Genomic DNA, 14,291 nt, shown 5'->3' on the forward strand with positions numbered 1-14,291 from the left:
GAGAGAGACCATTTGTTGCTACAAAAAAATAGAATTAGCTGAGGGTGGTGGCCCACATCTGTAGTCCCAGCTACTGGGGAGGCTGAGTCACCCAGTGGGAGGATAACCTGAGACCAGGAACTAGAGGTGGCAGTGAGCTGTGAGGGTGTCATTGTACTCTAACCCAGATAATGAAATGAGACCCTTCTCCACTTACAAAAAAAAATAATAGTAATTGGCTTGGCGTCTGTGGCTCAAGCGGCTAAGGTGCCAGCCACATACACCTAAGCTGGCAGGTTTGAATCCAGCCCGGGCCTGCCAAACAATAATGATGGCTGCAACCAAAAAGTAGTGGCAGGTGCCTGTAGTCCCAGCTACTTGGGAGGTGGAGGCAAGAGAATCGCTGGAGCTTAGGAGTTGGAGGTTGCTGTGAGCTGTGATGCCACAGCACTCTACCCAGGGCGACAGCTTGAGGCTCTGTCTCAAAATAGTAATAACAATAATAATAATTAAAAAATAAAAATCGGGTGGGCATGGTGGCTCATGCCTATAATCCTAGCACTTTAGGAGGCCAAGGCAGGAGTTTTAGGCCAACCTGGGCAACATAATGAGACCTTCATCTACAAAAATTTTATATTTCTACAATCAAAGAAACTGTTTCTTATTAACCCTTCTCCACGCCAAGCTCTTTTCCGGGGGTGTTCTACCATGCCCTGGTCTTGACAGCCCAAGTGTTGGCGTCTGTTGTCCCAGCCTTCAGAACGAGGCCTGCAGTGACACTGTGGGTGGGCTGTGGCTCCCACTCACCAGCCTGTGCCCCTTGGTCACACTCACACAGAGGCACCACATAGTCAGCATCTCACCTGACGTCTACAGTTGTTGCCAGACTGACAATGTGTGTGGGTTGGAAGCCTTACTGCCGGCTTGCTCCCAGCCCCCCTCCAGTGTTTTTACAAGGAGGGTCATCTTGTGCACCGGCTGGACTCCCCGTCAGCAGCACAGCAACACAGCTTCTGGGGCAGCTGCTTCCGAGGAGTGATGGAGGGAAGAACCAGGAGCTGGAGCTGCGGGTGCGTCTGAGTCATCCTCACCAGAGCTTCCTGCCACTGCACTGAGAGGCTATGCAGCCATGGAATGGGGCGCCTTTCTTTTCCTTGAGGCCATAGTGACGGCCTGCCCTGGAGTGAATTTGGATGTGGCCTAAAGGAAACAAACATGCAGCCATTGCCTGATGGGCCCCACATAGCAGGGGCCCCAGGTTGTTGGGCTGAGCTCCTGCTGGCAGGCATCCGCTGTGCCAGAAGGCAGCTCTCAGGACCTCTCCCATAGAAACTCTGGGTTCATCTCAACCAGGCAGTTTCCTTCGCTGCCTCAGAACCATGGAATTTGAGAATTGAAAGGTTTTTGTCTATATCCAAATTCACACAGTGCAAGGGAACAGTGGATGAGCTCCTTCACTCACCTGTCCGCACACCAAGGGACCCCCTAGCAGAGTGCACCTGGGTGGAGCATTGTCTGACCGAGTTGAGTCTTCCGGAGCCTGTCTCTCCCAACTGTCCTGGGCACCAGGCTGTGTGAGTGGCCTCAGGACTATTCACGGGACGCACGAGATACAGGTGAAGGAGAAGCCTTTCCTCTGTGACATCCGCAGTGTTGGGACAGGTCAGCCTTCAGAGCAATACTGTCTTTTTAGGCCCCAGCCTCTCAGTGACTAGCACTGACATGGGCAGCAGGTTGACTCAGCTCTCAGGGGAACAAACACTCATAGTGGTCACCTCGGGAGGGAGGCTGCATCATGGGGGTACGTGCAATGTGGCAGCCTCTGGTCAGCCACAGTATGCATCAACATACTGATCCAACACTTGGAGTGATGTGGAACCCATCTTCTCTGCACATCAGAGCAGAGGTTGAGGTGGGCCAGCTCCATGAAGCTTCACACGCATCTTGTGTTAGAAACCAGCTTTCACACCAAACCTCACCAGCCTTAACTGTCTCTTGAACCCGTCCCACCCAGCAGTTCATTGGCAGACCCTGCATCCTTGAACATGTCTTCCTAGTTTGCAGGGGGACATTCCAAGAGCCAATGAGGTGACACAGATTCATGGTTCATTTTTTGTTACTGAATAAACCCTTGTTTTTCAGCAAATAGTCCAGCTTTCCTCAGAATATAAATGACAGAGCTCCATGTGGCCGTCTCCCATTGGCTTCCCAACCCAGGAAGCAGGGCCCTCTCTGCCCCACCTGGCAGAGCCACCTCAACCTTGGCTCAGACCACTGCTCTGCGGAGCCGCCCCTCTGGTCTCTGCACGGACCCCTCATTATGTCTGAGTTGCTTCTGTGGTTTCAGTCAGGCGTCCCCAAAGGCTCTGTGTGTCTCTACCACCTCTGCGTCTTAGTTCTCTTTCTTCTGTTTTTAATTTCAGATTAATGTGAGGGTATAGATGAGTAGGTCACATTGTTTGCATTTGTTTGTCCAAGTAGTATTTGTGCCCCTCCCCCAGGAGGTATGCCCTGAACCCCCACATTTACCCTTTCAATGAGAGCACGCCCACCCCTCTCCTTCCCCCACCTGAGGTTGTGTTTCAGTTGCTATCTGCTCCCAGCAGTCACTCCACTCCTGCTTTGCCTTCACCCCTTCTCTGCTGGGAGAATGATGCTAGTCCCCTCCAAAGCCTTCCTCCCTGGCGCCCTTCCCATCAGCCCTTCCTGCTGTCTCCTCGGCCCCCAGCCACTCCTCACATTCATGACTACATGTCATGGGAGTGTCAGGAAGGCCACACAGGTGCACTCACATGCTCAGTCCTTTGGGCCTCTGCAGAAGTGTCACCTCCACCCTGCGCAATGCCTGGGGCCTGCCTGCATCAGGGTCACTGACAGGCCCTCAGCTCTCGTCTCCTTTCTCCCCTCACAGCCACACCACAGTTTCCCGTTGTGCGGGTTGGTGTGTTGAGTCCCTCTCTGTCTTGTCTTTGTGTCCGGTAGGCAGTGGGAAACCTCTAGTCAGGGACAATCCCAGTCAGTGTCTGCTGGACTTGGGAGACCTTTTGGGACAAAAGTCACATCACATGCACCTATTATGAATTCCAAGGCACTCAACATGCCATGTGCAGAGGTGGGCAAAGACAGCACAGTGCTTCACGTGCACCCAGTGTGGGGCGGGATGGGGTGAGTTGGGGATAGGGCACACAGCACCCATCAGCCTCATCCTGGGCCTTCTGGGTCCAGGAAATGTGCAGGGGTGGGGGTCAGATGCTACCTTGGGAGCATGGACTCCTGTCCAGCCCACTAAGGCATTTCAGACAGAGCCCATCCTCACAACACAGCCATCCTTTTACAAAGACGCAGCCTCTGAAGATGGAATCCGTGTGACCAGGCTGGGACTCTTGAATCTTCAGGCCTGTTGCCAGAATAACAAAATGGGGGCTTTCCCATGGCCCAGCTGACTGAAGCAGCACTTCCTGACACCTTGGTTGGGTTTTCAGAAAATGGAACTGCCACAGAAGCTGCCTGAGTTTGCAGCAGCAACTGTTTGCTACTTAAACATCTCCCCTTTCTATTTTCTAGGTGTTTCTTTTAACAGCGTTTACACTCAGATTTGGCGAGTCCTACTGCACCTGGCAGCCGACCCCTACCCAGATGTCTCCGACCTGGCTATGAAAGTCCTCAACTGCATTGCCTACAAGGTGGGTGCACCGGGCACAGCCCAGGCACAGGTCTGCGCCTACAAGGTGGTTGTGCCATGCACGGCCCTAGGCGTAGCCAGGTCTGCGCCTACAAGGTGGGTGCACGGCAGGCATAGCCCGGGCATAGGTCTGCACTGACAAGGTGGGTGCACCGTGCACGGCCCAGGCGTGGTCAGGTCTGCGCCTACAAGGTGGGTGCACCATGCACCGCCCAGGCGTGGTCAGGTCTGTGCCTACAAGGTGGGTGCACCATGCACCGCCCAGGCGTGGTCAGGTCTGCGCCTACAAGGTGGGTGCACCATGCACGGCCCAGGCGTGGTCAGGTCTGCGCCTACAAGGTGGGTGCACAGCAGGCATAGCCCAGGCATAGGTCTGCACTGACAAAGTGGGTGCACCGTGCACGGCCCAGGCGTGGTCAGGTCTGCACCTACAAGGTGGGTGCACCATGCACGGCCCAGGCGTGGTCAGGTCTGCGCCTACAAGGTGGGTGCACCATGCACCGCCCAGGCGTGGTCAGGTCTGCGCCTACAAGGTGGGTGCACCATGCACAGCCCAGGCGTGGTCAGGTCTGCGCCTACAAGGTGGGTGCACGGCAGGCATAGCCCAGGCATAGGTCTGCACTGACAAAGTGGGTGCACCGTGCACGGCCCAGGCATGGTCAGGTCTGCACCTACAAGGTGGGTGCACCATGCACCGCCCAGGCGTGGTCAGGTCTGCGCCTACAAGGTGGGTGCAGTGGGCATGGCCCAGGCGTGGTTAGGTCTGTGCCTACAAGGTAGGTTTGGTGGGCACAGCCCAGGCGTGGTCAGGTCTGCACCTACAAGGTGGTGGGCACGGCCCAGGCATGGTTAGGTCTGCGCCTACAAGGTAGGTTTGGTGGGCACAGCCCAGGCGTGGTCAGGTCTGCACCTACAAGGTGGGTGTGGTGGGCATGCCCCAGGCGTGGTAAGGTCTGTGCCTACAAGGTGCTCCCAAGGTAGCATCTGACCTCCCCGCACATTTCCTGGACCCAGGAGGCCCAAGACAAGGGGTAAAGGTCGCTGCCTGCCTCATCCCCACCCCAAGCTGGGTGCACGTGAGGCTCTGTGCTGTCCTCACCCACCTGTCTCAAAAGCAAAAAAATATAATAAAATAAGGAAAAAAAAGAAACTGGGTCCCACAAACTTGAAATTTCAAAATGATTTTAACAGTACATACACTGTGCCAGGAGTGGTGGCTCACACCTATAATCCTAGCACTCTGGCAGGCTGAGGCGGGTGGATTGCCTGAGTGTTTACCAGTTCAAGACCAGCCTGAGCAAAAGCGAGACCCCGTGGGTGGGTGTTGTGGTGGGCACCTGTAGTCTCAGCTACTTGGGAGGTTGAGGCAAAAGAATCGCTTAAAGCCATGAGTTTGAGGTTGCTGTGAGCTGTGATGCTACAGCACTCTACTGAGGGCGACAAAATAAGACTCTGTTTCAAATAAATAAATAAACTGGATTTTAAGGTACAATCTTAACAAATAATAATATTGGAATGAAAACGTAAATTAATAAAATTAAAAATATAAAAACCTGGCCAGGCACGGTGGCTCACACCTGTAACCCTAGCACTCTGGGCGGCTGAGGAGGATGGATTGCTTGAGCTCACGAGTTCAAGACCAGCCTGAATAAAAGCAAGACCCCGTTTCTACTAAAAATAGAAAACCTGAGGCAAGAGGATCACTTAAGCCCGAGTTTGAGGTTGCTGTGAGTTATGACACCACAGTACTCTACCCAGAGCTACAGCTTGAGACTGTCTAAAAAAAAAAAAAAATTATGTATATGTATGTATATATATATATATATACCCCGAAAAATATAAAGACCTGTTCCATCACAACTGAACACTTGGTTCAAAACATATCCCTCACTATTAACAAACTCCTTAAATTCCTTTATGAACCTTTCTGCTGGATTGGGCACAGTAGCTCAGTTGTTAGAGCACCAGCCCTGCACACCAGGGTTTGAACTTCTCCCAGGCCTGCTTAACAAAAAAAAATAATAACAATAAGCTTTTCTGCTGCTTCTGAATTAGAAGTTGCAGCCACTTCGTGCATAACAACACTATGGATCCCAGTCCTTTTTTTCTTTTTTTTTTTTTTGTGGAGACAGTCTCACTGTACCGCCCTCGGGTAGAGTGCCGTGGTGTCACACAGCTCACAGCAACCTCTAACTCTTGGGCTTCCGCGCGCGATTCTCTTGCCTCAGCTTCCCGAGCAGCTGGGACTACAGGCGCCCGCCACAACGCCCGGCTATTTTTTTGTTGCAGCCAGTCCTTTTCTTAAAGTTCAGGAACAACCACATACTAGCCTTAAACCCCTTATTTGAGCACTCGTGTCAGGCAGGCCTTTCACTAAACCATTGTGGAGGACCTTGGCTTTCTCAAGAATTACCGTCTCAGAAATCACATCACCAGCCAGCTGTTGTTCATTAAGCCCAACCAGGAGGAGTTTTTCTATCTCTTCCACACTTTTCGATCTCCTAGAGGTCAGCGTCATAACCCCTTTTTTCCATATCAGCTGCTTTGATAACTTATTTTTCAAAATCATTTGAACAGTGGATTTAGGAGTCCAGGACATAGTAGTGAGATCGGCCACCGGGCACCACTTTCATGCTTAGTGATAAGACCTTTCTTAACTTCATTGTAGCTCCAACAGCTTTTGTCTTACTCTTATTTTCCTCACTACACTTTTTAGAACACAGAGTGAGTACACTTAGTTGTTATTATATTTTTTAAAAAACACACAAAACAGGCACAAAAACATAGAATTAGCAGTTAAAATCACACAAGATGGTTTCACTACAGCTTCCAACAACAAACTGAATGCAAAGCGTCTGGGTGGCCCGAGTGCTGGAAAATGTACACACAAAATCACATGAACAACATGCTGGGTGTTTAGATTCCAAAGCGGCCTTCAAATTCCAGGCAAAATTGGCTTGAATTTTTTGTTTGGATTCCAAGTTGTTCAAGTTGTGGGTTGTTCAGATTCTGGGGGCAATTATGGAATTTTTTGTACCTTTTTGATAAAATTTCAAGCTTCCAGAAGTGTTGCAAGAGAGAACAGGGAACGATTTCCACAACATACAGTTTACCTGGTGCTCTCGTAGCCCTCATCTGGCCTGGCCACGACTCCCACTCCTCGGGTACAGGGCTTGGACCTGTGCCTGGGCGCCCTGACTGCTTTGTTTGCCAGGTCTAGTTGCCGCCACCTTCTTGGTCTGACCTCCCTAGAGCCAGAGGTCCCACAGCTCCTCATCTCCTGTGGCATTGAACCCCTGCCCAGCTGTCTCCCCGGGTCTAGTTGTGTCTTGTTCCTTGCAGACTGACACCACCTCCGCCCCACTGTCTGCAGTCACTGCTTCATTCCTGGTAATATCACAAGTCAGAGTAATAGCCTCATTTGGAGCCCCAGTTTTAAAATGCAATAGTAATCAATCTCCACTTGCCCTTTAAAAAAGCAGTAAAAATAATGTACAAATAAATTGTGGGTTGTTTTTTATTTATTGTATTATTATTTTTTTTAGAGACAGAGTCTCACCCTGTCCCCCTGTCTACAGTGTTATGATGTCATCATAGTTCACAGCAGCCTCAAACTCCTAGGTTCATGAGATCTTCCTGCCTCGGCCTCCCGAGTAGCTCAGACTATAGGTGCCCACCACAACACCCAGCTAGTTTTTCTATTTTTAGTATAGATGTAGTCTCACTCTTGCTCAGGTTGGTTTCAAACTCCTGAGCTCAAAGGATCCTCCCTCCTTGGCCCCAGAGTACTAGAGTTACAGTTGTGAACACCACGCCCAGCCAAATTCTGGGTTTTAAACTCTCAAGATGTTCCCACATGTGCGGCGTGCTGTGGGGGAAGCATAGACTCGTTGGCCCCAGGCCTTTCGCCACCCTCCTTGGCCAGTAAACTGCCTGTTCAATGTGAAATGTTAGGGATTACTACTGGCCAACTTGGGAAGATCTAGATTGTGTAATTTAATTGTCACTCTCCTGCTGAAAATAGCCAGTTAGAGTAAGTTACTGGTTTCATTGTGTAGCAGAAAAACTAAGGAGCAAATCATCTGCTTCCCCAAAATTAAAACGTAAAAGAAATGTTCATTATGTGTTACAGCCAGAGACCAAAGTTTGGAGGTGAGTAAAGCAGACAGGAAAGAAACAAGAAGGGGGCTTGGCCCCCACAGCTCAGCAGCTGGGGCGCCAGCCACATGCACTGGAGCTGGCGGGTTTGAACGTGGCCCAGGCCTGCCAAACAACAATGACAACTGCAGCCAAAAAATAGCCGGGCGTCGCGATGGGCACCTGTAGTCCCAGCTACTTGGGAGGCTGAGGCAAGAGAATTGCTTAAGCCCAAGAGTTGGAGGTTGCTGTGAGTAGTGATGTCACAGTACTCTACCGAGGGTGACACAGTGAGACTCTGTCTCAAAAAAAAAAAAAAAAGACAGAAAGAAGAAGGGAAAGAAAGTCATAGACCTCACAAGTACCCCTGCCCCCCTCCGAGACTACCCACGTGACTCTCTCTCCTCGTAGCAGGTCCTGAGGTAGGTCTGGGGGCTGTGTGAGTCAGATCTACCTGCTATCAGAGAGCTCCCTTCTCACCCCTCCTGCCCCTCTTTCCAGACTCTGCTCTTACATGATAAGGTTGGGGGTGGGCATGTTGCCTCACATCTATAATCTAAGCACTGTGAGAGGCCAAGGCAGGAGGATCGCTTGGGCTCAGGAGTTTGAGACCGGCCTGAGCAAGAGTGAGACCGCATCTCTACTAAACAAAGAAAAACTAGCAGGGAATTGGGGTCAGCACCTGTGGTCCCAGCTACTTGGGCAGCTGAGGCAAGAGGATCACTTGAGCCCAGGAGTTTGAGGTTGCTGTGAGCTATGACACCACAGCACTCTACCTAGGGCAATAGAATGAGACTCTGTCTCAAAAATACAAAGAAAGTTCTCAGGTGGGTTTTGAATAATCATTTTCACCTACATAGTTTTTATAACTTTGTACAAACATGAATGCACGGTTTAAGTTTTTAGAACTCATGTCCATGAAGGAGCAACTGCCCAGGTCTTTGCACACAGGCCTCTGACATACAGATGAATCTGGGGAGCCTCTTCCTGCTTTGAGGCTCAAGACATCCTGGGGGCACTAGCCACCCACATACTGCCCGGCAGCACAGCTGGAGGCCAACAGTGGGTTTGACCTTCTTTTTGGGGGGCAAAGCCTCAAGCTATCGCCCTGGGTAGAGTGCTGTGGCATCACAGCTCACAGCAACCTCCAGCTCCTGGGCTCAAGCGATTCTCCTGCCTCTGCCTCCCAAGTAGCTGGGACTATAGGCCCCCGCCACAACGCCTGGCTATTTTTTGGTTGAAGCTGTCATTGTTGTTTGGCGGCCCTGGGCTGGATTCAAACCCACCAGCTCAGGTGTATGTGGCTGGCACTTTAGCTGCTTGAGCCACAGGCACCAAACCTGTTTGACCATTTTTAAATATGTGAGATGCTTTTGAGTGTTTCGATCATGGTGAAATCAGTATTTAAGGTTTTGTTTTTTTAAGTATTTAAGTGTTTTTGCAGTGGCTTCTTTTGCATATTTAACCTTACTGAATTATCAACTTGAGTGATTTAAAAATGTACTCCCAATGCCCGGAAGTTCCTTACTGTGGGTCTGACCTCAGGTCATTAAATGCGTGGAGCACAGACACTTTCATGCTCTGCACTGCAGACACCAGGTGCAGCCTGTGTGGACAGAGAGACATGTGATGCTATGAGCCGGGAAAAGCTGTAAGGAAAGTAAGCATCTTAAACGTCATCTTTCATGCTAGCAAATCGTAGCAGCCTGAAAAGTTCCCCTGTTGCGCCTATAGAACAGCATCCTCATCAATGTGGCCTTTGCCTCCCGTGCCTGCCTTGCTGGTCTAAAAGGACACTCACCCCTGTGTGCACATGTTGTCCCACAGCAGACACACCACAGCCAGAGTGTCAGAGACCAGAAAGAGCCTCCCCCAGAGACGCTGCAAGGCAGAATGTATGCATGTGTGTCTGAGAGAGTGTGTGTGTGTCTGAGAGCGTGTGTGTGTGTCTGAGAGCGTGTGTGAGAGCGTGTGTGTGTGTGTGTCTGAGAGCGTGCGTGTATGTGTGTTTTTGTGTGTGTGTGAGAGAGAGAGAGCATGAGGCAGGTTCCGTCACTTTCTTCTGCAGACATGTCGTCTTGCTGGGATTTCCTCCTGTTTAGCAGTGTCCGTTGGACTCGGGCTCGTTCCCTCCATCCCTAACCTAAAAGTGTGTGTGTGAGAGTGTGTGTTAGTACAGACGTTGCTACAGAAGTCTCTAGAGACAAACATTAAGGAAATCCATTCTTTTTTTTTTTTTTGGAGACAGAGCCTCAAGCTGTCTCCCTGGTTAGATGCCATGGCATCAAAGCTCACAGCAACCTCCAGCTCCTGGGCTCAAGCAATTCTCCTGCCTCCGCCTCCCAAGTAGCTGGGACTGCAGGTACCCACCACAACACCTGGCTATTTTTTGGTTGCAGCCGTCATTGTTGTTTGATGGCCCAGGCTGGATTCGAACCCGACACCTCAGGTGTATGTGGCTGGTGCCTTAGCTGCTTGAGCCACAGGCGCCAAGCCAAGGAAATCCATTCTTATCTTCATTTTAATTTCTAGAAATGCCTTTTTCTGCTCTAAGAACTGAGGGGATTACATTTCTTTTTACACAAAAATGAGCCTATTTTAGATTTTTAATTCAGAAGCCAAATTTTTGTTCATCAGAGTCAAAATCAGCCTTATTACTATGGAATGCCCGTAGACTTCTGTCTTCAGATACAGAAATTGCTGCCGGCTCCTTATGAAAGAGCCCACACAGCTTGAGAGCTGTGGTCATATCACGTATTTACAGCCCTACTCTATGGCTTGGGGTTTTCTTTCATTTTGCTTCCATTTCTCAATAAGGAAGTTGTCAAACTGGAATTGGAAGAGGAGAGCCACGGCCCCATAGCCCCCCGGGGCCCTGGAGTGGGAAGTGGAGAGCCACAGCCCCGCAGCCCTCCTGTGGCCCCTCCAGTGTCCAGAGTTGTAGGTGGTGCTGAGGAAGGGACTCACACTACAGGTGACCGGGTGCTGGGCCATGTGCATTTAGTCACTTCTTGTGTTTATGTTTATGAGAAGATGTATGGAATAAACATATAAACAGCTAAAAGTACTGCAGCTGCCTCTTAGCTGTGAGGAACCAGGGTTCTGGCCACTGCACCACCACCAGCCCTGTGCAGTCCCGACACCTGGAAATAGAAACAGACCTGCTTAATTAATGCTTAGAAGATTTACTTGTGAAACAAAGGCCTATACAGGAAATAAAGATTGAGATACCAGAAAAGTGTGTTCCAAAGTACCGTTAAGCTCCACGTGTTCAGACAGATACCTTGTCGCTCTCTTCTGCAGACACTTCATCTTGCTGGGATTTCCTCCTGCTTAGTAGTATCCATTGGACTCGGGCTGGTTCCCTCCATCCCTAACCTGCATCCCGTTCAGATGACTTATGGTGTTTCTCAAGTTCACTGTTAACCCCCAGGCCAAAGCAATGCCAGAAGTTGCTGAGATCCTCTTAACAGGCACCTTCATATGTAGCACAGATGTAAGTGTGGTGGCTTCGTCACTACCCAAATGGCCTTGACTCACCTGGCTCAGGCCTCGCCGTCCTCCTCTCCTGCCCCAAGCCCTCCCCAGCAGTGTGTTTGTCCTTGGCGGCATCTGGCTTTTTCTAAGTTCAGGGCCCTCCTGGAAGCCTGAGCCATACCTCGACCCCAAGGGTCCACAGGTAAAGGACCCAGAGGTGGCCCTGCCATGTGGAGGTAGCTGATGGCCTCTCCCACCAGGCCCATGGTTCTGCACTCTCTCTACATCCTCAGCATTCACCTCCCTGTCACCTCAGTTCCTGCTCCTCTGGCCACACAAGGGATACTAAACACTGTCAGCACAGCTATCCCTGGAGCATGGGGTCTGGCTGTGCTGGTGGACGTCCTGGAGCAGGGGGTCTGGCTGTGCTGGTGGACATCCTGGAACAGGGGATCTGGCTCTGCTGGTGGACGTCCTGGAGCAGTGGGGTCTGGCTGTGCTGGTGGACGTCCCTGGAGCAGGGGGTCTGGCTGTGCTGGTGGACGTCCTAGAGCACGGGATCTGGCTGTGCTGGTGGACGTCATGGAGTACGGGGTCTGGTTGTGCTGGTGGACGTCCTGGAGCAGGGCCTCTGGCTGTGCTGGTGGACGTCCTGGAGTACGGGGTCTGGCTGTGCTGGTGGACGTCCTGGAGCAGTGGGATCTGGCTGTGCTGGTGGACGTCCTGGAGCAGTGGGGTCTGGCTGTGCTGGTGGACGTCCTGGAGCACTGGGATCTGGCTGTGCTGGTGGATGTCATGGAGTAGGGCCTCTGGCTGTGCTGGTGGACGTCCTGGAGTATGGGGTCTGGCTGTGCTGGTGGACGTCCCTGGAGCAGGGGGTCTGGCTGTGCTGGTGGACGTCCTGGAGCAGGGGGTCTGGCTGTGCTGGTGGACGTCCTAGAGCAGGAGATCTGGCTGTGCTGATGGACGTCCTAGAGCAGGGGGTCTTGGCTGTGCTGGTGGACGTCCTGGAGCAGTGGGGTCTGGCTGTGCTGGTGGACGTCCTGGAGCAGTGGGTCTGGCTGTGCTGGTGGACGTCCTGGAGCAGGGGCTCTGGCTGTGCTGGTGGACATCCTGTAGCAGTGGGGTCTGGCTGTGCTGGTGTACGTCCTGGAGCAGTGGGTCTGGCTGTGCTGGTGGACGTCCTAGAGCAGGAAGTCTGGCTGTGCTGGTGGACGTCCCTGGATCAGGGGGTCTGGCTGTGCTGGTGGACATCCTGGAACAGGGGATCTGGCTATGCTGGTGGACATCCTGGAGCAGGGGCTCTGGCTGTGCTGGTGGACGTCCTGGATCAGGGGGTCTGGCTGTGCTGGTGGACATCCTGGATCAGGGGGTCTGGCTGTGCTGGTGGACATCCTGGAACAGGGGATCTGGCTGTGCTGGTGGACGTCCTGTAGCAGGGGATCTTGGCTGTGCTGGTGGACGTCCTGGAGCAGTGGGGTCTGGCTGTGCTGGTGGACATCCTGGATCAGGGGGTCTGGCTGTGCTGGTGGACATCCTGGATCAGGGGGTCTGGCTGTGCTGGTGGACATACTGGAGCAGTGGGTCTGGCTGTGCTGGTGGACATCCTGGAACAGGGGATCTGGCTGTGCTGGTGGATGTCCTGGAGCAGGGGATCTGGCTGTGCTGGTGGACATCCCTGGAGCAGGGGCTCTTGCTGTGCTGGTGGACATCCCTGGAGCAGGGGCTCTGGCTGTGCTGGTGGACATCCTGGAGCAGGGGATCTGGCTGTGCTGGTGGACATCCTGGAGCAGGGGCTCTGGCTGTGCTGGTGGACGTCCTGGAGCAGGGGGTCTGGCTGTGCTGGTGAACATGAGTGATGTGGAGATGCATCATCTTCCTGCTTGGCTTGCTCCCCTCACTTTGGCCACCCGGATGAGAGTGTCATCCACTTGGACTACTGTGCCTGGTAGTACTAGACGCTGATCCCACCTTAAGAGTCACCTCCATGGGCTCTCCTGGCCTGATGTGGAAGCATCCCCTGTAGAATCTGCTAGACCAGGGGGCCCCCAGCCCTCCCCTGGGTTCTGTGTTGGCAGCTGGGCAGTTCTCATGGAAACTCAGGGGAAATGCTGCATTGAGATCATCCTGCTGGTCCCAGCCTGGGATGATGAAGGGCCCTACCAGCAGGGACAGCGCCAGCATGGCCAAGAGCCATGTTTCATCTCAAACTCCTTACCCACAGGGCTGTGATCCTTGTGGGCTGAGAGGTGAAGTCTTTATCGCTGCCGTGGTCCTCTGGGGAGTGTACTTCACAAAACAAGCTGATTTTATTAGCATGTTAGTGTCATCATTATCGTCTTCTTGGTCATCATTGTCTGCTGTGGATATAGGGCTGCAGGCCTTTCCCTGTGCTGGATCATCGGGGAGGAAGCCGGCAGCTCAGGACTACTGGGCCTCTGCCATGCAGCATTACCGGCCCATGGCCCGGGGTTGAGAGTACCATGACCCCAAAGCGAGACTTTCCCAAGGCTTCATTTGTAACTGGCAGGCAATGTATTAAAGTTTCCTACATCTCCAAAAGTAAAGTTTCTTATTTCTCTAGGAAAAGTCCATTATTAGAGAAATAAAAGCCCGTGCTGTGCAGGCATCTCCTCTCGAAGGTCAAACAGCTGCGTCTTATGCTTTATCCATGGCCCAGAATGACCTCTGATAACTCTTGGGCATCTGTCCTTGGGAGTTTCTCACATGTGAATCCAGTTCCTTGATGTGAAATTCACGGGAACATTCTGAAACACCCCACTTCCTCCTGGACAGAGCATCAAAGGCTCTCGCTGGCTTCCTGAGCCTAGTGGTTTTGAGATCTGATTGGGAAGTTCACTGTCCAAGGCATTGAAATGTCCTCTGGGTGTTTTTCTCAGCATTGAGTCATACCTTCCCAAGTCCTCCAAGGCACAGTGTCCAGGCAGAGAAACAGAAAATACTTGAGAGCTGGAGCCAGAGGGGGACCCCTTCCAGCCCCAGCTCAGAGAGCCTC

At 52.1% G+C, this 14,291-nt stretch overlaps 1 protein-coding gene across 2 annotated transcripts in view; it reads left to right on the plus strand.

Annotated features, from left to right (window-relative positions):
• Positions 1-14,291, plus strand: part of RPTOR (regulatory associated protein of MTOR complex 1) — a 333,344-nt gene that overhangs the window by 283,764 nt on the left and 35,289 nt on the right. For both annotated transcript variants that reach the window (XM_053568488.1, XM_053568489.1), the window contains exon 21: positions 3,544-3,662. In XM_053568488.1, coding sequence (XP_053424463.1) covers positions 3,544-3,662 — 119 coding nt within the window. The remainder of the gene's footprint in view (positions 1-3,543; positions 3,663-14,291) is intronic.

This window comes from Nycticebus coucang, chromosome 18, assembly GCF_027406575.1.
Source record: "Nycticebus coucang isolate mNycCou1 chromosome 18, mNycCou1.pri, whole genome shotgun sequence".
In the NCBI taxonomy this organism is placed as follows: Eukaryota; Metazoa; Chordata; class Mammalia; order Primates; family Lorisidae; genus Nycticebus; species Nycticebus coucang.